Source organism: Mustelus asterias, chromosome 1, assembly GCF_964213995.1.
Source record: "Mustelus asterias chromosome 1, sMusAst1.hap1.1, whole genome shotgun sequence".
Classification (NCBI taxonomy): Eukaryota; Metazoa; Chordata; class Chondrichthyes; order Carcharhiniformes; family Triakidae; genus Mustelus; species Mustelus asterias.
The window spans coordinates 89,557,777-89,583,091 of NC_135801.1; the positions used below are offsets into that span (position 1 = coordinate 89,557,777).

Consider the following 25,315-nt stretch of genomic DNA (forward strand, 5'->3'; position numbering starts at 1 on the left):
TGACTACAACAATTAAGTATGGATTCAAACCAACAGACGGAAAATAACAAAAGACCAAAAACACACAAGTGCACAAGACTTCACATATTTGAAGTTGACGTTACCTTTGATGACCCTTTCCACTGTGACTTCAAGGCAAGAAAAAAAATGAAGCAAAAAAGGTAACAACCGAAAACAACAGAGTAACAGCAGAAATAGGGTTCATTTGTGCCCAAGAGATTTTGGCTGTCCCAGATTTTCCAGCCAGTTTTGCACTCCAAACACTATGATTCAGTTTCAGTAAGCCAAGCAATATTACAGTGCTTAAACAAACTGGAGAAAAGCATATCCTTAGACCCCTGTTGAGTGTGATCCTGGCCCACTTAGACCAGCAAAATCCTAGGTTTTATTTTAGGTCTGCCCAGAGCCAGCTAATCCCAGACAGAACATCAAATCAGTTGGCAATTTCTTCACTGACCAATCTCAATTGAAGAATGTATACATTGAGCAAGGACTGGATTGTGATCAACTGCAACATTCACCTGACCTGCTCCATGATTTAATAGATCGACAGTACACACCATCTTTGAAAGAATGGCAAGTTGAGTTTGCTATCTAAGGTTAATGCTAGTTGTGCAACACAAAAGCAGTACCATAAATCACTGCCTTTAGGAAGTGGAAAAATACATTAGTGAATGAGGGACGTTCAGATCACAAATGTTGAAGCTAATTTTCACAGCTTCATTACAGAAATTTTGGTCCTACGTTTTCAGCAAAGGTCACTTTCCACACAAATAGAACCCTTTACAACTGTAGTTCTCTGACTGCCAGGAGTCACTGTTAGGATAAATTTCATCACTGTGCATCTCATTTAAAAATGCAAGATTTGTAGACTGTTACATTCATTTTTAACAAACAAAAAATAAATTTCAAGTTTTATTTTAAATGCACTTTGACTCCTCCCAAACCTCAAGTCTCTGGTGGTTCAATCGTAGACCCCTTTCTTGAATACTCATTTCTCCAACTGATGCACTACATTTGCTAGCTAATATCATGATTGTAAAATTTGTTTCAATTTCCCAAAATTTACATTAAACCCAACGCTTTTTAAAACTTGGACAGTCCATGGCAGTTGATGGAAATAAGTGGAAAATTATAGTGATATTTTAATTTTCTATACATGTGGTTACAACATTAGATGCTTAAATCTTGCTAACTGGCTAACTTTACAAAATAATTAATTGCATATTCAACTAACCTATAAATATGCGTGTTCCTTTTAATAGAAAACTATCCAAGAAACCACAGTTGAATATTCATGAAACAATTTTTTACCCCCCTTTTGTTCAACTTGTATGGGGGCAGGCTCGAGGGGCTAGATGGCCTACTCCTATTTCTTATACCAATGAATTGGTCTCAACCCTTCCCAATGTTGTGTATCCTGCAGAAATACTGATAGTGGAACAGTAAAAATAGTCTCATTCAATAGCAATTTGGTCTTGTTCCTCTTTTTCTACTTGGTTTAATAACAAGCTCTACATGTGACCCGTCTATATTGCATTCTAGTTTCCAATTTCCTATTCCACATCACTTTAACCACCTGAGCACTGAATGTTCTTTGCACATTTCCAAATATGCATCTTTTTCCCTATATTTCAACAAAACCTTTTGTAAGTCATTAACAGAAATTATTAGATAGAATGCTTGAACTAATTGTACACAACGCACCTCTGGCCACATCGAGGGAATCCTTAAGTGCAGGGATTACATATTTTCCAAAGCGTGCCTTAACTTTGCCACCAAGTATACTCCCAACATCTGCAAGAGGAAAAGTTGCATCATTCTGTTTAGCAAAATGCAATTATACTCATAACTTTTATGAGAACGTTAGCTGTGAATCTGAAAACGTTAAAGACTACAGATGCTTGCCATTCATTTCTCAAATGCGTAATAGAAATTCCCTTGCCAAGTCATACATTGCACAAGAAATTCCTGATTTATAATACATGGCAGACATGGTAAATGTCTGACTCAGTGAAAATATTAGTTATAGAGCAATTCAGCACGGAAACAGGCCCTTCTGCCCAACCCTTCCATTCCGACCATGGTGCCCTCCCAGCTAGTCCCAATTGCCCACGTTTGACATGCAACCCTCTCATCCTTTCCCATCCACGTACTCATCCAAATGCTTCTTAAATGTTGCCATGGTATCTGCCTCAACCACTTTCTTTGGTAGCTCATACCATATATCACCACCCTCTGCGTGAAGTAGTTGCCTCTCAGATCCTTTTTAAATCTTTCCCTCTCACAAACCGATGCCGTCTAGTTTTCAATTCCACTTCCCTGGGAAAAGACTATGTGCATTCATCCTATCTATGCCCCTCATGATTTTATACACCTCAATATGGTCACCTCTCATTCTCCTAACTTCCAAGGAATAAAGTCCTAGCCTGACCAACCTCTCCCTGTAACTCAGGCCCACTAGTCCTGGCAACATCCTCGTAAGTCTTCTTTGTATACTTTCCAGTTTATCAAGGTCTTGCCTTTAACAGGGTGACCAAAGATTGTAAATCTTTTAACTTCTAATCTCAACCGATGCACCTGCCTTGGGAGGGAAATTCCTGGCCTACATGTCAGTGTTTTATCAGTATATCCAAACTCTTATCTTGCCAAAGCCTTCATTCCTCTTCCCCCAAAAGTCTGCCTTTAGTGTATCTGTTTCCATAGAATTTCACAATCTATCCTAGCTGTTTTTTAAAAAATCTCTTAATATTCACTGCCAGAAAATTGGATCACAAACCAAATATAAATGCATAAATGTTTTGCACTTTCCAAGACAGTTCAATGAATTATCAATTTTCAGTCTGCAGGGAAACAATTCAAGTGCCAGTTCATTAGCATTTTAACTATCTATCATCTGAATGAATTTAAAACTTCAAAATTAAATGCAACTCTTCTTTTCTAATCCTGACCAAAAATAAATCGATGCAGAGTCTACCAAAGAAATTCAGGCTAGGCTTAACAAGGATCATGGCATTATGAACTCACTTAAAAGAATATGGAGTGGCCACATCATCTCAATTATAATGAAAATTCATGCTCTAAGGGCCCTTATGCGACCGGTGACAATGTATGGCCGCGAAAGATGGACCATCAAGAAGAGTGACATGATTCAAACATGAGCATTTGAAATAAAAGGACTTGGGTGGATATTTTGAGAAAGCTGGTGCTAAGACAAACTTGTTTGAGGCAACAATTAAGAAAGCTCACACTTTTTTGGAAACGTGACGCAGACATAAAAGAGGAGTGTTTGGAGGAGGAGGCAATGCCATGCAAAACTCTGGAAAATGTGCACAAGGTGGATCCAAGATGGCATGGATGGATAATATCACAACATGGACTGGCCTCTCATTGGGACAGGCAGTAATCAGTGGAGAAAGATTGGCCATAATGTGGCAACCCTCAGAACAAGGACAAATGAAAGATAAAATTTTAAAAATAGTCAAAAACATAAAACAAGTCACTTTTAAATCTCAAAATGGCTTCGCCAAAAACTATCTGAACTGAAAATTATACTTTTGATCAGAGGATTTTAAATTTAGATCAGTTAACTTGGCACCAAGTAGGGGCATGTAGATGATCACACTATGATTATTTGTCAGGGTTATGATATGGGAATTAACAAGTGAACACTAATCAACATGGTAGCTAAGGAAGGGCTGTAAAACCAATATGATTGCCAACATGAAAAAGTGTAGCAAATTTATTTATTATTGCTTAAAGCTTTATTGTTTAGGTTCCATTAGTACATTTGAGCTTAACTGTTGTTGTCTATGTTCACCTGTAGTACACAAGTACATGATGGATCTATTCTTAAAAAAGGTTGATTTCTTTGAGAGGCTTTTTAAAAATTCATTCATGGGATGTGGGCTTTGTTGACAAGGTTGGTACTTATTGCCTGTCCCAAATTCCCCATAAAATACAAGTGAGGAGCTTGCCAGGCTAGGCTACTACTATATCCATGATGCTGAGGATAATTTCATTTTTAATAAATACCCTGACCTCAAACTGAAATTGGGATTATTACCATTAGGGCATGAGAATCCTTAAGGCTTTCGTAAGTAATGTAATAGATATGGGCATGGTAGCAGAGAAAAGCTAAGTGTTACAAATAGACCAGACCAGATAAGGATAGCAGATTTCCTTCCCTAAAGGACATTAGGAAATCAGTTGGGTTTTTTTTAACGATACTTTTGGAGTTTGACCTATTTTTTTCAGAATTCCAGATTGAATTAACTAAATTTCCCAGCTGCTGTGTTGAGATCTGAACTCATGGCTCTGAAATTATTAATCCAGATCTCTGGGTTATTAGTCCAGTTTCAGAATAGCTATGTTATTGTACCCCTATCTACATATATTTCATGAATTTAGTGATGCACTTCTGAGTTTGGAAACATGGATCTGAAGTTCCCTTTCTCTACTGTTTGTCCTCATGCAAAAGTAACAAAGTCATGGAAGTTTTCAGGGAAGTTATGAAGATAACTCTTGTTTCATATGAATCAAGTAGACTATCTCAAGTTCTATAGGAAAGAGGCAAGGATACAGATATCAGGGGCATAGAAATTGAGAGTAGAGTGATCTATTGATGAATGTCTTTTCATATGTGGTTCCTAAAGTTACTCATTGTCTTGTTTATGCAACGGGCACATTTCCTTCAGTAAAAGAAACAGTCCTGCTCTGAAATATGATCATGAAATATTTCAACAGCGGCCTTAAATATCCTTCAGGGGCTTTTCCTAACATGAAACAATAAAACTGGGTCATTTCCTAAAAATGATGGATCTGTTACAAAATAAGGTTCTAAGTTGTAATATCAGATGATTTGTAATAAAATACAGATAGTAACCACAAATAGAAAATTCAAATAATCCCAAGATAATCTTACTTTACGAGTAAAGTCCTTTGCAAGACAATGTGTGTGTGTGTTAAAAAAACAATGGTTACCTCCAGAAAATGCTGGAAAATCTCAACAGGTCTGGGTGCATCTGTAGAGAGAGAACAGAGCTAATATTTGAAGGCTGGGTGACTCTTTGGCAAAGCTCCAGTCATCCAGACTTGAAACAGCTTTGTTCTCCAGAGATGTTGTCAGGCCTGCTGAGATTTTCCAGCATTTTCTGTATTTGTTTCAGATTCCAGCAACTACAATAATTTGCTTTTATATTATTAAAATGGTTTTCTCCAATTATGTTTCTCTCCCTCAGTTTAAAATTTGCATGCAGTTTAAGGAACTTGTACTTCAACACTTCAAATAGTAATGCATGAATTAGATTTATAGAAGAATCATAGAAGCCCTACAGTGCAGAAAGAGGCCATTTGGCCCATCAAGTCTGCACCAACTACAATCCCACCTCGCCCCTACCCCCTTATCCCTACATATTTACCCACTAATCCCTCTAACCTACGCACCTCAGGACACTAAGGGGCAATTTTAGCATGGCCAATCAACCTAACCCGCACATCTTTGGACTGTGGGAGGAAACCAGAGCACGTGGAGGAAACCCACGCAGACACGAGGAGAATGTGCAAACTCCACACAGACAGTGACCCAAGCCGGGAATCGAACCCAGGTCCCTGGAGCTGTAAAGCAGCAGTGCTAACCACTGTGCTTCCGTGCCGCCCCATTTATTTGTTGAAATAAATCCAGGTCACACAAGCCTGTCAAAATTATGTAGCCAAAAATATCGGTACTGGCAATTGCATCAATTATAACTAAAACTATTGGAAAGAACGAAAGGTTTTCTTCACAACTAATATGCCAACTCCCTTTGAAGGAATCTTGCTATTTTACCAACGTTTCAGGCATGATAAGGACTGAGTTGCGTAACGTTCCATAAAGCAGAAGGTTATGTGAAGCAGAAATAAAAAATAATTACTTACTGTTAATATCAGAAAGTGCTTTGTTCTTCGCAATGCCATATTTGCGTGTGATGTAATTTAATTGCTGAAATAAAAATAATCAGTTACTTGCTATTGTGCAAATTACATCTCATCACAAATTCTTAAAATCTTTATTTCGCATATATAGAAATATAGAGCTGTAATCTTCCTTACAGTTGGTGTATATTTGAGCAAAGCATGTAGGTCTTGGAAGTTGTTGTTCACCAGCTTCTTAGCTCCTTTAATTTGGTTGGTGAGGTTTTGGTTAGCAGCAAACATACATAGTGTTCCAGCCCTGTTTTTCATTGTTTAAAAAATAAGTTATTTAAAAGAGAAGCAACAATCTAAGTGCTCTTAAACAAGATTATTGTGCAAAATCAATAATAAGTCACTTATCTGACAACTATATGATACAATGCATTAATTAAACTAAATTAGTGGAAAATGATAGATTTTGAATTTTACCAACATGGATCATATTAACAAAAGAAAAATCTAACTGCTGAACCAAGTATCCTTTTACATTTCTATTATTGGTACCCTCAAAATTTACTCATTTTGAACACACTTCCCCTCCCCCCGCCCCCATGAGCATTCTGAAGAGCAGAAAACTTAAATCTCAATTATATACAATAACTTAAAGTCGTCTTAAAATATGGTAAATCAGAGAAATTCCAAGGAAGACAACAGCAATTACTCTCAAAACGTTGGCACTATTTGTTACCATGAAATAAAGTAACCAGTTCCATGAAGGGTTACCAACACATGTTGAGGGAGAGGGGGTTGAGGGGAGACAATGACGACAGGGATGGCCTACTCACACACCTCACCTCACCCCCCCACCCCTGCCTATGAAGTAAAAAAGTCCACCCTGCAACACTCTGTAAGCAGTGATAACAAGTGTGGGACTATTGTCCCTCATCGGGAAGAAGTCCCACCTTCAGGAGCTGCTGGCCAATCTGATTGGCCAGCAACTCCTGTAATTGCGGCAGTATCAGAGTTCAATTCTGGGCACAGCCAATATTGCAGGCCCAGGATGAAAGCCCCAGTGGATTTAGGCCTTAGATAAGTCAGGGCAGGGAGGGATCAGGCACCTTGGAAGGTGCGGGTGGGATGAAGGTGTGGGCTTTTGCAGTGTCAGAATGGAGGGAGTGTCTATGCTCAGAGTGCCCATGATTCACAAAGGGCATTCCCCAAAGAGAGTACACCCACCACCCCCCCCCCACCTCATTTCAAACATTTGTTGGAAGAATCCTGTGAGGGGCATAAATTCCAGCCCATTGTTTCTATAAACTACTACGTCCACACAAGACACTGAATATAAATCCAAATGACCAACAGGGTGATGGAAGACAATTAATGCTCCCTCTCGTATGAAACAATTTTTTTTATTTCAACAAGAAAACCTTTGAGGTTGCACAAATTATTTTTTATTGGGGAGATCAAGCTATTTCATCTATTTTAGTTATATACTAAAAATAAACTTAACAATATTATAAAGTCCAGAACAGTAGTTAGATTTTACAATAAAGCGGTGCAAAACAGAATTCAGAGAAATATAACTACTATTTTTAATACAATTGTATTAAAAAACTATTGTATTTTTAATACAATATTACGTTTCTCCATCAGTATAATTTTCATGCATTGAATAAACCAATTTAAATTTAATTCCAGTGGGCTGCACATTTGCAGCATTGGACACACTTAGAAACACAAGTGGGCTATGTGTTATTAATGTATTTTACTGGTTTTACAATGCCCAGTAAAAGCTACAAGGATTTACAGATTGTTATGAATCAATACACAAAATAGGTACCATTTAAATGTCTTTAATTCAGATTTTTTTGTTAAAATGTTGGTACGCCTCTCTCTAAACATTTAAATATAAATACTCACTTTTTAATCTCGAGTGATATTTCTTCCTCTTTCCCCACCCTTCCAAAGACAGATGCCTTCTGTTTCTCACTCGGCACAGGAGTCCTATCATGTTATGTTCCTGTGCTGATTGTCCCTTTAAGGGCAACTCAGCAGAAAAGGGTCACCTGGCTTGGGTGACCAATTAGGACTCAGAGTAGGTAATCACCTCAGTGAGTGGTGTCTTCTTTGACAGGAGACATGTAGGGAGCAAACAGAAGCCAGAAGGATGCTGAACAAATCTTATTAATAAACCCTTTAATTAAGTGACATGGGCCTCGGCACCTCCCTCTGCGACTGGATCCTGAACTTCCTAACTCACAGATCACAATCAGTAAGGATAGGCAACAACACCATCTCCATGATCATCCTCAACACCGGTGCCCTCAAGGCTGTGTTCTCAGCCCCCTACGATACTCCTTATAAACCTATGACTGTGCGGCCAGATTTCCCTCCAAATCGATTTTCAAGTTTGCTGATGACACCATCATAGTGGGTCAGATCTCAAACAATGACGAGACAGAGTACAGGAATGAGATAGAGAATCTGGTGAACTGGTGCAGCAACAATAATCTCTCCCTCAATGTCAACAAAATGAAGTAGATTGTCAAAGAACAAAGAACAATACAGCACAGGAACAGGCTCTTCGGCCCTCCAAGCCTGCGCCGCTCATGTGCCCACTAGACCATTCTTTTGTATCCCTCTATTCCCAGTCTGTTCATGTGGCTATCTAGCTAAGTCTTAAACGATCCCAGCGTGTCCGCCTCAATCACCTTGCTTGGCAGTGCATTCCAGGCCCCCACCACCCTCTGTGTAAAACACGTCCCCCTGACATCTGTGTTGAACCTTGCCCCCATCACCTTGAACCCGTGACCCCTTGTGTTCGTCACCTCCGACCTGGGAAAAAGCTTCCCACTGTTCACCCTATCTATGCCCTTCATAATTTTATACACCTCTTAGGTCGCCCCTCATCCTCCGTCTTTCCAGGGAGAACAACCCCAGTTTACCCAATCTCTCCTCATAGCCAAGACCCTCCATACCAGGCAACATCCTGGTAAACCTTCTCTGTACTCTCTCCAAAGCCTCCACGTCCTTCTGGTAGTGTGGCGACCAGAACTGGATGCAGTATTCCAAATGTGGCCTAACCATCGTTCTACACAGCTGCAACATCATATGCCAACTTTTATATTCTATGCCCTGTCCAATAAAGGCAAGCATGCCATATGCCTTCTTGACCACCCTCTCCACCTGTGCTGCCACCTCTAAGGATCTGTGGACTTGTACACCCCGGTCCCTCTGTGTGTCTGTACTCCTGATGGTTCTGCCATTTATTGTATAGCTCCCCCTTACATTAGATCTACCGAAATGCATCACTTCGCATTTATCTGGATTAAATTCCATCTGCCATTTCTCCGCCCAATGTTCCAGCCTATCTATATCCTGCTGTATTCTCTGACAATGTTCATCACTATCCGCAACTCCAGCAATCTTCGTGTCGTCCGCAAACTTACTGATCACACCAGCTACATCTTCCTCCAAATCATTTATATATCACAAACAGCAGAGGTCCCAGTACAGAGCCCTGCGGAACACCACTAGTCACAGACTTCCAACCGGAAAAAGACCCCTCCACTGTTACCCTCTGTCTTCTATGGCTAAGCCAGTTCTCCACCCATCTAGCTAGCTCACCTTTTATCCCGTGAGATTTGACCTTTTGCACCAGCCTGCCATGAGGGACCTTGTCAAACGTTTTACTAAAATCCATATAGACTACATCCACGGCCCTTCCCTCGTCAATCGTTTTTGTCACCTCCTCAAAAAACTCAACCAAATTTGTGAGGCATGACCTCCCTCGTACAAAACCATGCTGTCTATTGCTAATGAGATTATTCAGTTCTAAATGCGCATATATCCTATCTCTAAGAATCTTCTCCAACAACTTCCCTACCCACAGATGTCAAGCTCACCGGCCTATAATTACCCGGGTTATCCTTGCTACCCTTCTTAAATAACGGGACCACATTTGCTATCCTCCAATCCTCTGGGACCTCACCTGTGGAGATGCCGGCGTTTCCACTCCATCTGACGAAGGAGCAGCGCTCAGAAAGCTAATGGTATTTACTACCAAATAAACCTGTTGGACTTTAACCTGGTGTTGTTAAAACTCTTACTGTGTTCACCTCACCTGTGTCCAGTGAAGAAACAAAGATTTTTGTTAGAGGTCCAGCAATTGCATCTCTCGCCTCCCTGAGTCTCGGATAGATGCCATTCGGCCCTGGGGATTTGTCTGTCTTAATGTTTCCTAAAAAACCTAACACTTCCTCCCTTGTAATTGAGATTTTTTCTAACGGGTCAACACATCTCTCTGAGACACTACCAGTCAACATGTCCCTCTCCTTTGTGAATACTGATGCAAAGTATTCGTTTAGGATCTCACCTACTTCCTTTGGTTGAGCATAATTCCCCTCCTTTGTCCCCGAGAGGTCCGATTCTTTCCCTAACAACACTCTTGTTCCTAACGTATGTATAAAATGCCTTAGGATTCTCCTTAATCCTGTCTGCTAAGGACATTTCGTGACCCCTTTTTGCCCTTCGAAGTCCCTGTTTGAGTTCTTTTCTACTTTCTCTGTATTCCTCCAGTGCTCCATCTGTTTTTAGCTGCCTGGACCTCATGTATGCCTCTTCTTTCTTTTTGATTAGACCCACAATTTCACTGGTTATCCACAGCTCCCAAATCCTACCTTTCCTAACATAGAATCCTACAGTGCAGAAAGAGGCCATTCGGCCTATCGAGTCTGCACCAACCACAATCCTACCCAGGCCCTATCCACATAATCCCCACATATGTACCCACTAACCCCTCTAACCTATGCATCCCGGGACACTAAGGGGCAATTTAGAATGGCCAATCAACCTAGCCCGCACATCTTTGGACTGTGGGAGGAAACCGGAGCACCCGGAGGAAACCCACGCAGACACGGGGAGAATGTGCAAACTCCACACAGACAGCGACCCGAGCCAGGATTCGAACCCAGGTCCCTGGAGCTGTGAAGCAGCAGTGCTAACCACTGTGCTACCGTGCCGCCCTATCCTTCCTCTTTACAGGCACATGCCTGTCCTGCAGTCCTATCAACTGTTCCTTAAAAGACTCCCACATGCCAGATGTGGATTTACCCTCGAACAGCCTCTCCCAATCAACAGCCATCAAATCCTGCCTAATCCGGCAGTAGTTAGCCTTCCCCCAATTCAGCACCTTACCCATAGGACAACACTCATCTTTTTCCATTACTATCCTAAAGTTTACAGAATAGAGATCACTATTTGCCACATGTTCCCCTACTGCACCTTTGATGACTTGACCGGGCTCATTCCCCCAGTACTAGGTCCAGTATTGCCCCCTCTCTAGTTGGACTGTCAACATATTGTTCCAAAGAGTCTTCCTGTACACATTTTATAAATTCTTCCCCGTCCAGGCCCCCAGCCCTAAGCGATTTCCAGTCTATGTGAGGGAAATTAAAGTCTCCCACTACAACAACCCTATTTTTTCTGCACCTGTCCAGAATCTCCTTACATATCCGTTCCTCAACTTCCCGTGGGCTGTTGGGAGACCTGTAGTATACCCCCAGCATAGTGACTGCGCCCTTCCTGTTTCTGAGCTCCACCCACAGTGACTCATTACCTGACCCTTCCATATTGTCCACCCTCTCTACCGCTGTAATATGCTCCCTAACCAGCATTGCTACTCCCCCACCTCTCCTCCCCCCTCCTCTGTCTCACCTAAAACACTTGTACCCCGGAATATTCAGCTGCCAGTCCTCTCCTTTTAACTAAGTCTCCGTCACTGCAACCACATCCAAGTTCCGCGCAAGCATTAAGGCTCTAAGCTCGTCTGTCTTGCCCATGACGGTCCTTGCATTGAAGCAGATGCACTCCAGACCTCCAGGCCCACTGAGGTCATCCTCCCCCAGAATGCTCTTCCTCTTAGATAGCCTTGTCTTGGCCCCAACCTTGTCCCCAGCCTCTATGCTTATTGACCTATTGTTCTGATCCCCACCCCCCTGCCACATTAGTTTAAACCCACCCGAACCACACTAGCAAAACTCCCAGCTAGGATATTCGTACCCCTCCAGTTTAGGTGCAACCCGTCCTTCTTGTACAGGTACCATCCTCTCTTGAAGACTTCCCAGTGATCTACGACTTCGAAACCCTCGCTCCTGCACCAGTCCTTTAGCCACGCGTTCAGCTGTGCAGTCTCCCTGTTCCAAGCCTCACTAGCTTGTGGCACTGGGAGTAGTCCAGAGATCGCTACCCTAGAGGCCCTGCTTTTTAGCCTACTACCCAACTCCCTGAATTGCTCTCGCAGGACCCCTCTGCTCTTTCTGCCTATGTCATTTGCACCAATGTGGACAATGACATCTGTCTGGTTACCCGTCTTTTTTAGGATGCTTCCTACCCGCTCAGAGACATCCAGGACCCCGGCACCAGGGAGGCAGACTACCATCCTGGAGTCTCGTTCACGCCCACAGAACCGCCTTTCTGTGCCTCTAACCATTTCATCCCCCCCTACTATTGCTCTCCTGGTTCCCCTCTTTCCCATCTGAGCCACAGAGCCCGATTCCGTGTCAGTGACCTGGTCATCGTGGCCCCCCCCCCCCCCCACAGTATCCAAAATGGTATACTAATTTTGGAGGGGGACAACCACAGGGGATACCATCACTGACTGCTCTCTCCCCTCCTCTCTCCCGTCTAACACCATCCCTTACTGTTAAGGGGGACAACCACCGGGGTACTCTTTGATACGTGACCTTTACCCTTCCTAACCGACTTCAGAAGCGTAAAGGAGAACATGCCCCTGTCTATGTCAACGGGGACGAAGTAGAAAGGGTTGAGAGCTTCATGTTTTTAGGTGTCCAGATCACCAACAACCTGTTCTGGTCCCCCCATACCGACACTATAGTTAAGAAAGCCCACCGACGCCTCTACTTTCTCAGAAGACTAAGGAAATTTGGCATGTCAGCTACAATTCTCACCAACATTTACAGATGCACCATAGAAAGCATTCTTTCTGGTTGTATCACAGCTTTGTATGGCTCCTGCTCTGCTCAAGACCGCAAGGAACTAGAAAAGGTCATGAATGCAGCCCAATCCATCACGCAAACCAGCCTCCCATCCATCGACTCTATCTACACTTCCCGCTGCCTCGGCAAAGCAGCCAGCATAATTAAGGACCCCACGCACCCTGGACATTCTCTCTTCCACCTTCTTCCATCGGGAAAAAGATACAAAAGTCTGAGGTCACGTACCAACCGACTCATGAACAGCTTCTTCCTTGCTGCTGTCAAGACTTTTGAATGGACTTACCTTGCATTAAGTGGATCTTTCTCTACATCCTAGCTATGACTGTGACACTACATTCTGCACTCTCTCGTTTCCTTCTCTATGAACGGTATGTTTTGTTTGTATAGCATGCAAGAAACAATATTTTTTACTGTCTGTTAATACATGTGACAATAATAAATCAAATCAAACCTTTTTGTGATACTAATGGAGAAAGTGCATCTTTGCAATTCCCCACCATGTACCTCAGACAATATAGTTATCAATCCTACCCCAGTCATATATTACTCAGTAAGATTTGAAAGTATAACTTCCTGTTTGGTACTATGCGCAAACTTAGTCCAGGACACCCAGGGCGGGATTTTCTGGCCACGCTCACCCCAAAACTGGAAAATCCTGCCCGAGGCCAAAGGATCTTTGAATGGTCTGCCATTTTCTGTCGTTTGGATTCTCTCACCATTTTGTTTTATAGCTACTGGCATTTGTATAGTGCAAGGTGTACCAGATCAACCGATGGACTTGCATTCTCTTGCAAGTGTAATATTGCAGTTCCCTTGAAACTGCCAATTTTGTCAAAATATTCTGGATATTTCAATATTAAGTCATAAGCTGAGGTGATAGGAGTAGTTTCTAAGGTTGATTGATCTGCTGTGTAAGGTCTGACTGCCTCTCTGGATTGTCCAGTGAAAGGTTACAATATGCTGGCAAACCTGTGATTGCTGGGCCTTTCGTCTCCATGATGTAGATCATCTGTGGCACCCAGGAGAATTGATTTTATTTGCACACCAGGACGATGAATCCTACAAATGGAATTATTGACCATTGGATACACGGTAGTAGATTTCGCCATCATATTCCATGTCTGTGGATACATGTCTTTGACAATTCACAAGGGTAGTACGCTGGCACTTGGGTCCCTGAGAACAACAAGTAGTTGCCAACTTTCTTGGGGCAGACCATTTTAATCTTGGCAAATTCTTCTGGTAGGATAATGGCATGTATGTTTTCTACGAGACTGACAGTGTGAAATGTGTGTCACCACTCATCGTCTTGCTGTGCACATCATCATCATTTTCTGGTTCGTCAATCACAAATTTTTCTGACAAGATACTGGATAGTCCTTCTTACTTCTGAGGGTACTCATTGTGTACAGACTGTTTGGATCAGTGCACGGCCCTTTGTAGCTGAATCAGCCTTTGCTTTAGTGCACTGCACCTGCCAATGGCCTTGTCACATGCTTTGCAGAACTGGAGAAATGTTGAATATTTCCTTGATGCCTACAGAAGGCCACATTTTCCACATGGTTTGCTGGTTTTGAGTGTTCTAGTGAGTGCATCAACAATTGCAATTGTACTTAGGACCTGCAAGTATCATCAACTTGCGAGGATCACTTCATACTTATGTCCATCCTCGTGTAGGTCTTTGATGCTATAGTTTTGGATCTTTCGCGAATGCTTCCATGGGAGTGGATGTGATCACCAACTCAACAATTCTGCATCCAAAAAAAAATCACAGTGGATACTCTTCTCTGCATCTCTTGATGAAGTGGTCTATGGATTCTGCAGGCTGTTGTCAAAATGGCATGAACTCTAGTCAATAAATACAGAAGTTTAACCTGATACAGAACCGATCTTTGAATGTAGTCCATATCTTGAGCTCTTCTGCTGTTAATCCTGACATATTCAACCAGTGTAGACCTTCATTCCCAATTCCCAAGCCAAATCTTTATGGTTTGCTTTTCTGGTTCAGATGGATCTGAATCAAGAAACCGTAGCACAGTGTACGCTGTTTAAACATTTTGAGGTAGGTCAGCTGCAACCTAATTCAGACTGGGGAATTTGTGGACATTTTGACAATATCCCATGGACCTTCTTTCTCCGGTCGTATCTGGGATGAGTCAGCTGTAGCTGCTTTTGCACACTTTTCTGAACGTCAGTCCCTTACAATCACAACCTTCTCTGGCCCAACTTTTATGAATTTTCGCCATCAATCCTACCCACACCTTCATCATTTGCCTTTCCCGACTGAGCTAACCCGGTGCTGGTCTTCTCAACGTGCCGCATTACTCATCATGAGGGATCAGTCTGCTTATCAGCATTTGGTTTGGGCATAATCTCTGCACTGTGTCATCAAAGCACTTCTGTGCAGTCACCACACTGCATTTCAACACACTCTAATACTGCAACTCCACTGTAGTCTGACCAGAACATAAAGGGTTGTCTTACACCATGTAGTACAATCAAAGACTGTTCATCATGTTGTACCTGTAATTAATCTTGCTGTGAGGGTAAGCACTATATAATTTAGAAGGAACCACTGCTGCACACCAGGGTTGTGTGTGTTATAACGATATAAAGGCACCAACCGCTCATAAGGGATTGTGCAAATACATCGTGTCTTCATTTATTCTTTCAAGACACATTTGAACAGATATATATGGACAGAAAGCGCAAGTACATCTGAACTACAGAGTTGTGATATGTTCGGCTCTGGACAAAGTGAAATGTTTTTTAACCAGCTTTATTCCAGGTGAACAATGATAAAGTGACATTTCCCTCTAAATGACGGCGTGCTGCTATCCCACAAAGGCATATTACAGCAACAACAACCTTCTTAAACTATCTCAGTGCTACTTTCACCTTGCTAAGGACACATAGGTAGTAATTGCCTATCCTGCTCCTGTAGTTGAAAACAAGGTATTTTGCAACATAACCCGATGTAGATGGCACGTATTTCTGTAATATGCATTTTCAGTTTACTTAAAAATAGGACAGGCAATTATCTCACATTTCCAAAATACTTTTGGCAGAATGGATCACACTGCACTGCCAAGTTAAATAGGCATCGTATGGGTATGGTTATTGGCTCACCTGGGTCAAAACTGGTTAAAAAAAATCTACTGCACAGCCCCATACCAGTAGTCTTCATGCAGCAATTGCTCAAGTGGTGTGAAATGGCTCGAGTGTCCAAGCAGCCGAGAAGTTATTACCATGGTAATAACGAGGCATAGCACAAGAAAGGCTTTCTTCTCTCTTTTCCCTTTCGAACAATCAATCATACAGGCCTATCACTCAAAGCTGCTCTACTGAGTGCCATCCATAAACAAGGTAAGAGCTCTAGTTCAGCACTACAATGAGGAAATTATTAGTCTTGTTTATAACAAATAATTGAATTTGATTCTTACTTCAAGCAATACAATTTAAAAGTATTTGCAAACATAACAGTAGTTTTATGCAATCGTTCAAATAAATTAAAATAATTGAGCCTGCATATGTGTTCACTGAAAAAATTGCAGTTTACCAAATGCATGTTTATGTTTAAATATGCATTTCCTGGGCCACACAGTACAATGTATACTATTTAAATTATCAGATATCCTATGGAGCTAATTTTGGCATTAATGCTAAAACAAGAATGGCAAATGCATGCACATAATTGTTCCAGAATAATATATTGATCTTTTCTATCACAGGACAGTTTATCTAGTTACATTTATCTCATCTTCTGAACTTACTGTTAGTTTTGCACTTCTAGTTCAATGCTCACAGCATCAGCATTAAAATGAATGTTTTTGAATATGTTACTGAACTTCTTTGTCTAAGCAAACCAATAGTTGGATATAAATGGATGGTAACAGTGCCCACATTATTAATTCAATGACTGTCTAGTGAAGAGATTTAAATTAGGCAAATCATAATCACTTCTAAATTCTTAGAAAGACCCCTTTGTTCATGTTTTGTAAAGCGAAGGAAGACTGTATCCACAGGCTTTCAAGGTCATCTGCATTATCACAACAGAACAAAGGGTCTTTGAAGAACAGAGAAATGTAAAAGAACACAAAGGTTCTTTCATAGAAAGAATTCCCATGTATTCTGCTTTAAGCTATTATATTGTAGCAATAACTTTGCTTATTACAGAAAGCATACTTGCATCTCATGCTCTGAATGCATTCTACTTTTGGGTTGGCGTCATGTTATTCTTTTACACATTATCAAAAGAAACATTAAATTTGCTAAATAGTTATGCAATTACCATCTTTCCTGATTTATTTAAAATCAAACATGCAGCTTCCTTCCCACATTAACAGCATGAAACAACGTGCAATTTATCATCACCACTTCCTCAACATCAGCTGCTACTGTGAAACACAGAACACAATACATCTAGCTCTCATCACACACCAACTCCCCCATCAAAAGAAAAAGGTTAGGAGTGATCAAAAGCTTGGTCAAAGTGAATTTTAAGAGAGTCTTAGATAAAAGGGGAGGTGCAGGGATGGGGGTTGGGCAAGGGAGGTATGGTGTGCTGGAAAAGTTTGAGGGAATTTGAGATCACTAGAACTAGGCAGCTAATAGCACTGTCACGAATTGAGAGATGCAAGAGGAGGGTATACCATGAAGGCTAGAATCAGAGAAGCTGGTTGGGTGTTGGTAGCCTGTTAATAACATGAGAAGCATAGAGAAACAAGGATAACATCATGGGTGGACATGCACAAAAAAGTTAGAATATTAAACTCAAGACCAGAACACCCTCTCCAACAGCACTGTGGGTCTACCTACACCACACAGACTGCAGTGGTTCAAGAAGGCAGTTCACCACCACCTCAGGGGCAATTAGGGATGAGCAATGAATGCTGGTCTAGCCAATAATGCCCACATCCCATGAATTAATTAAAAAAATTGAAATCAAGAAAGGAGGAGAAACAGTGCTAATACAGGTCAGCAAGGGCAGAATGATGGGCAAGCAGAGCTTGGCGTAGTGGATATAACAAGACTGAAGCATATGCAACCATCTTCAGACAGAAGTACTAAGTAGATAATTCATCTCAGCCTTCTTCCAAGGTCCCCAGTATCAGATAATTATATTCACTCCATGTAATATCAGAAAAGGGCTGAAGGAAGAAGATACAGCAAAGGATATGGACCATAACATCATTCCTAGCTGTAGCCCTGAAGCCTATATCTCAGATCTAATGATGCACTTCGTGAAGCTATTCCAGTACAACTACAACACTGGCATCCACCAATCTCAGTAGCATAGAATGTTTATAGCCATGTTCTGGCTCTCTGCAAGAGCGATTCACTTAGTATCCCTCCCACGCTTTTCGCCCACGCACCCCCCCACCCCATGTCTTCTACTGAAGGAGCAGCGCTCCGAAAGCTAATGGCATTTGCTACCAAATAAACCTGTTGGACTTTAACCTGGTGTTGTTAAAACTCTTACAAAAATAGAAAGCAGGTATTAAGAGATGGCATGGACCTATTAGAGACAAAGAGTTGTATATGGGGAGAAATGTACGGCTAGAATACTTAATGTGCAGTTTGTAATGGTGATTACGAGGATGCTGTCAAAAAATCTGAATCTGATCTGAATGCAACATTCCCGCTGAGGCCACACCCGGGGGGGGGGGGGGGCTCGCAAGGTGTCCAACCCATTGTGAGTATCGCCAGCCCTGATTAGGTTCTTAGGTTCTCTCCCAGAGCAGGCGGGAACCTGATGAACACTTATTAAAATTCATTCACCTATAATTTGGGTTTGAGGCTGGTTGCTGTGGCCTTCCGTTATGCTTCCATGGCCACCCTCCCAACCCAAAGCAGGAAGTCCAATGGGCACCAATTAGTGCAGGTCCTGACAAGCATGAACCAGGCGCCCTGGAGGTGGGGGACACGGCGGTAAGTTCTGTGCGCATGTACCTCTCTGCCACTGCTAGGTTGCAGAGGGAAGGTTCCCCCCCCATGGACCTGGGTGGGCTCAGGCTGCGGGGGAGGGGGGGGACCGCAGGACTCTCCCCTGGGATGGGTTTCTCATGGTTCAACTTCCCCTTCTTCCCCTGGGAACTGTGGAGATCACTCCTAGCATGGTGATTTTTCAATTAAAAATCTTTATTCCTGTGTTCTGCAAAACCTGTGAAACGGCCTGGTCACATTATATCCATGCCTCCTGAACACCTGGGAGCCTTCAAAATCACAACAGTCCAGAAGGAATTGTCCTTGCTTTCTCAGAGGTACCAGGTGTGAGCAGACCCCTTTGAAGTACTCGAATTGACAGGAGGTGTCAGTTTCACTGGGGAGAACAAAGAAAAGTACAGCACAGGAACTGGCCCTTCTGACCTCCAAGCCTGTGCTGATCATGATGCCCTAACTAAAAAAAAACCTTTTGCCCTTATTCAGTCCATATCCCTCTATTCTCTCCCTATTCATGTACCCATCCAGATGTCTCTTAATTGTTAATGTGCCTGCTTCCACCATCTCCTCTGGCAGAGCATTCCAGGCACCCACCACTCGCTGCGTGAAAAACTTCCCCTGCACATCTCCCTCTCACTTTGAACCTGTGACCCATTTGCAACTGACATTTGCACCCTAGGAAAGGCAGGGTGGCTCCAACCCATCGAGTTCATATCTCGCTCCTGTCTTGGATCTGCTTCACAGTGATCCTGACCTGCTTCACACTCCTCCCGGTCTGTTTCACAGTGATCCTGACCTGGATTTGCTGCACAGTGATCCTGCCATGCTGCACACTCCTGGTCTGCTTCACAGTGATCCTGACCTGCTGCACACTCCCGGTCTGCTTCACAGTGATCCTGACCTGCTGCACACTCCCAGTCTGCTTCACAGTGATCCTGCCATGCTGCACACTCCTGGTCTGCTTCACAGTGATCCTGACCTGCTGCACACTCCCGGTCTGCTTCACAGTGATCCTGACCTGCTGCACACTCCTGGTCTGCTTCACAGTGATCCTGACCTGCTGCACACTCCCGGTCTGCTTCACAGTGATCCTGACCTGCTTCACACTCCTCCCGGTCTGTTTCACAGTGATCCTGACCTGGATTTGCTGCACAGTGATCCTGCCATGCTGCACACTCCTCCCGGTCGGCTTCACAGTGATCACGACCTGCTGTACACTCCTCCCAGTCTGTTTCAGTGACCATGACCTGCTGCGCCTTCCTCCCGGTCTGCTTCACAGTGATCCTGACCTGCTGCACACTCCTGGTCTGCTTCACAGTGATCCTGACCTGCTGCACACTCCCGGTCTGCTTCACAGTGATCCTGACCTGTTGCACACTCCCGGTCTGCTTCACAGTGATCCTGACCTGCTGCACACTCCTGGTCTGCTTCACAGTGATCCTGACCTGCTGCACACTCCTGGTCTGCTTCACAGTGATCCTGACCTGTTGCACACTCCTCCCGGTCTGCTTCACAGTGATCCTGGCCTGCTGCACACTCCTGGTCTGCTTCAGTGATCTTGACCTGGATTTGCTTCACAGTGATCCTTACCTGCTGCACGCTCCTCCCAGTCTGCTTTACGGTGATCCTGACCTGTTGCTCCCTCCTCCCATAAGAGAAAATGCTGGAAAATCTCAGCAGTTCTGGCAGAATCTGTAAGGAGATAAAAGAGCTGACGTTTCAAGTCCAGATGACCCTTTGTCAAAGCTTTGACAAAGGATCATCTGGACTCAAAACGAAAGCTCTTTTCTCTCCTTACAGATGCTGCCAGACCTGCTGAGATTTTCCAGCATTTTCTCTTTTGGTTTCAGATTCCAGCATCTGCAGTAAATAGCTTTTATCCAGTTTTTTTTGCACACTCCTCCCAGTCTGTTTCACAGTGATCCTGACCTGGATTTGCTTCACAGTGATCCTGATCTGATGCACACTTCTCCCCAGTCAGGGTTGAACAATGCTGAGGATGCTTTGGTTGCATTGTCCTACTCACTGCAATTTGCTTCTCTTTCTCTCTTACCCCCTGCTCGACCATCACCTCATGAGCATTTCCAAGGATCTAGCTTTGACACCCCCCTTTTATTCATCTAGTGGAATAGAATTTGGATGACATTAAGGTGACAGCAATGATGGATAAATTGTTGAATGTATATGATTGAAATGGAGATAAACATGTCTGGACCTGAAGGCATTTCTCATCTGGAAAGATAAATATCTCCCTTGGCATTATTACTAAATTGGATAATATGCAGCTTTACAAAAACAAAAATGTAAAACCATGTAATGAACAAAGCATTACAATTTCATGTTGGTAATCTTCATCTGGTTTCAGTATGTATATATTATATAAATAAATGTACTATGGCTGAAGCCACTGGTGCTATTACAGACAAATGTGATTAATAAGCAAAAGGAAACTACTGACACAGGTCGTGAAATTTTCCTAAACGTTTCCAATGTCAAAAGGGGAGTTATAATTTAGTTGCAGAATTTTGCATGCAAGAGGAATAATGCCAGGTCATTAAAGATCTAGGCTGTTATAACAGCTGACCATAAATTAGATGAAACTTTACATTATGGAATATATCTTCAAAACAGGCACTTCAAAACAGGTACTATATTCATAACAATATTCAGTAAACAGATCTTTCCTTCACGTAAGTTTCACAAATAAAGTGATGTCATTTTTGAACTTCAGAAAATTAATGGTTTTCTCATGAGCCCTTTACTACTTGGTGCCCTTCACAATTTGCTTACCTATCGATCTTTGTATCTTCAGCAAGTTTGGCTATGATATACTTGGTCCCCTCATTAATATAGATGCAAATTATAGCTCAGACCACAGCACTGATGCCTGTTTTGAAAGTACAAGTGGTACAGAGCGGAGTGTCACAAAAGGGCTTTCACCTATGAGGGGGTTCAAATTCAGGCCAAATTGTTTAGAAACCCTAATCCAGTTTCAGTGGACATTCGCTCACAGAACAACACCCATTAATTTGGCATTAATTAGAAATATTACTTAAAGAAGCCTTAGTTTAACTGAGGGGATAAACAGAAAACCTGTCACGTTGTAGTTATGCACTCCTCTGGGGCAAGACAGAGCTTTACTCAGCATCTTGTTTATCTTGATAGTGACACTGGAAAGAGTTTCAGCACGAAGCAAATGAAAACTTAAAAAAAACAAGTGAGAAAAAAACAATACGAGCACAAGACAATATTAGTTATTTCAATGTGGATTTTCTTTCAAAACAAGTACTTGTAACTGTTAGCAATGAAAATTTAAACATTTGCAAGTAGGTGTGTTACTGTTGGAACTTACGTTATAATTATGGTAACAATTAACAGGGTTGTCGCAAAGCAGCTTCTTCTACAATCTGCATTTTTCCTCTGTCGTTGATGCAGCTCCCCTCCACAGTTGTCACAGCAGCGACACATGCAGAAACACAGGCCCAAAACAGGCATGAGAAGAATAAACACAATTCCCAGAGTTGCACAGATGATGAAACCAATCTCATAGTATATTATCTGTTTCAAAAGAAAAATATTTAACAGATTTCAAATACAATATTGATAAATTTCCCCCAAATGCTGACATATAAAACTTGGAAGTGCTATAGGGTGGGAGTCAGATAATACATTAAATATTGTACACACAAGAATTGCAGGGTGCTGTTACATTCAGCATTTTGAATTATTTGTGTCAATATTAAAATATCCATCTTTTATTAAGCAAAAGAGAAGTTATTCAACATTATACAGTTAGCAAAGCCTTTGACAAGTTACTGCATGGTGGGTTGTTGTATAAGATTAAATCTCACAGGATCCGGTGTGAGGTAGCCAATTGGATACAAAATTGGCTTGACAGAAGCCAGAGGGTGGTTGTACAGGGTTGTTTTTCAAACTGGAGGCCTGTGACCAGCAGTGTGCCTCAGGGATCGGTGCTGGGTCCACTGTTATTTGTCATTTATATTAATTATTTGGATGAGAATTTAGGAGGCATGGTTAATTAGTTTGCAGATGACACCAAGATTGGTGGCATCGTGGACAGTGAAGAAGGTTATCTAGGATTGCAACAAGATTTTGATCGGGCCACAGGCTGATGAATGGCAGATGGAGTTTAATTTAAATAAATGCAAGGTGATGCATTTTGGTAGATCAGACCAGGGCAGGGCTTCTCAGTTAATGGAAAGGCGTTGGGGAGAGTTATAGCTGGCTTTGGTGGCAAAATGACTTATTCCTGTTGCTATTTCTAAAGTTTGTTTGTTTGTTTGTTTTTCTCTTAACTCAACAAGGCTCTTTATAATTTTAAACACAGATTAGATTATCCCTCAAACTTCCAAACTCAGGGGTGTACAAGTCAACCTATGCCCCTGTCCTGATAATTTAACTGTTTAAGTCAAAATACCATTTAGACGAATCAAAGCTGCATTTTCAAATGCTCCAACGAGCATTAGATTTGAAAAATTGAACCTTTTTTGGAGAGATCTGATTGCACAGCTCACTTATGTTCTATCTAATTCACAAAAATATTGAAAAGCCTCAAATCAGGTTACCTGCCTGCTCTCGCGATCCATAACAATGGTTAGTATGGATGAGGTTTATTTTAGCTTGCCTATTCAACCTTAAAAATCAATAATTTGTATCAACCTAAAAGTAGAATAGCCAGATCATTTGGTTTTAAAAACAGCTTTGCATCAGAGCGCCTTGATTTTAAAAATAATCTTATCAAAAAGTGAGGGATCACTCTCTAAGAATAATTCAGAAGTTATAAATGTACCTGTAGAGTCAGAACAACATTTTCTGGCTGGGGAGCCAAAGCAGATGCATGTAAACAAATGTAATGATGCATGAAAAATAAAAACAAATCAGCAAAATCATCATAAGTGCTTGAAATGGTGCTATAACAAAATAATCATAAATAAATTCAGCTCAAAATAAAAGCTTATTGTTTCATAGAAACACAATCTCAAGGCAATGTAATGAGCAGCAAACACCATTGCTAAACTGGACCATCACGAAACAAGTAAATTTCTACAATTTTCACAAACATTGGCCGCTATTCTCCCAAAAGTGCTAAATTTTCAGGAAAACTGTTCTAAATCCCAACTGTTTTGACAGTTCCGCTTCTCACCCGAATCTCCGCACTCTGCACTGCAGAGGTCCCAATTGTGAATATCATGAAAAATCCAGGGGGGTGGGGCCTATTCCCACCAGAGTTTGACAGTTTTGGAAATCTGCGCATGCGAAGTGGTCCCGATCTGTCAGACTCCTCGTTTGCTGGCCAGCTCGAGATCCCTGCAGTGCTGCCCTCCAGCCCCCCCACAAGGCCCGATTGCAACCCTCACAACAATTCCTCGGCCAGCCCTGAACCCCCCCCACCACCCCCCACAAGTCCCAGAGCGCCCTGATGTCCAGCCCCCCGCACCCAGCAGTGGCGATCCCCCCATCCCCCTCACCCCAGCAGAGCCCCTCTCCCGCTGACTCCCCCCCCCCCCCCCCCCCCCCGGGGTCAGACACCACCCCTCCCTCACCCACCAGAGCACCCACCTCCCCCCCCCACCCCCCCCAAATCGCTACCCTCCCTCCCTCCAGCCCAGAGCGATCCCATCACGATCACATCTGCAGAGTGGCAGCAGGACCCTCCCACTCCCACCGATTGCCCCTAGGCCCGCCCACAGTAGGCCACCACCACACACATCTTCTCCTCTTCTCTCAACATTCCGCAACACCCCATTGGCAATGCCCGATGCGCAGTGCCAAGGTGTGCCCTGGGCATGGGCACTTTGCCCCTTGGGCAGTGCTAGGGGGCACAGGCTGGCATTGCCAGGGTGCCCATGCCCAGGAGGCACCCCCCCCCCGCCCCCCACTGCCCGACCCCCTGGGGGGCCCTGATTGCCCCCACTTCATTCCGGCGGGGTCTCCCGCTAGTTCCCCGAACGTGGGGAGCTACTCTAAACCCCACTGGAATGAAGTACTCCTGGCGGGGTGGGAGATTCAATCGGGACCTGAATGTTCCCAATAATGAACTGCTAAACATATTTAAAATGCATTTAAAACACATTCAAATGACTTACCTGCCTTCCCTCCGGTTTCCCGGTCTGACCGGCGACTGTTTGCCGGCTATGGTAGATGCACATCCATTCCCGGCGCATGCGCAAATCCTGCTACAAGGCCAGCAACACGCATCTCCCACCGCGACTTGCCAGAAAAGTTGCGGGTCGCGATGGGAGAATCGTGGCCATTGTTCTGAATTGACATCCTTCTCTCACCTTCACACAGTCCATCACAAACTCTACTCTTTCCTTCCTAGGTCTCTCTCGCTTCATTTCTGGGGACAGGCTATCTACCAAAATTCACTATAGGCCCACTGACTCCCACAGCTTCCTTGACTGCATTTCCTCTCACTGTCACATATGTTCTGACAATGC

General features: G+C 42.8%; 1 protein-coding gene across 1 annotated transcript in view; it reads right to left on the reverse strand.

The window, feature by feature from the left end:
• Positions 1–25,315, reverse strand: part of LOC144495135 (prominin-1-A-like) — a 160,992-nt gene that overhangs the window by 77,682 nt on the left and 57,995 nt on the right. The window contains exons 3-7 of the mRNA XM_078215086.1: positions 23,665–23,691; positions 22,207–22,412; positions 6,091–6,211; positions 5,917–5,980; positions 1,708–1,797 (exon numbers count right to left, since the gene is read on the reverse strand). Of these exons, the coding sequence (XP_078071212.1) occupies positions 1,708–1,797; positions 5,917–5,980; positions 6,091–6,211; positions 22,207–22,412; positions 23,665–23,691 (508 nt within the window). The remainder of the gene's footprint in view (positions 1–1,707; positions 1,798–5,916; positions 5,981–6,090; positions 6,212–22,206; positions 22,413–23,664; positions 23,692–25,315) is intronic.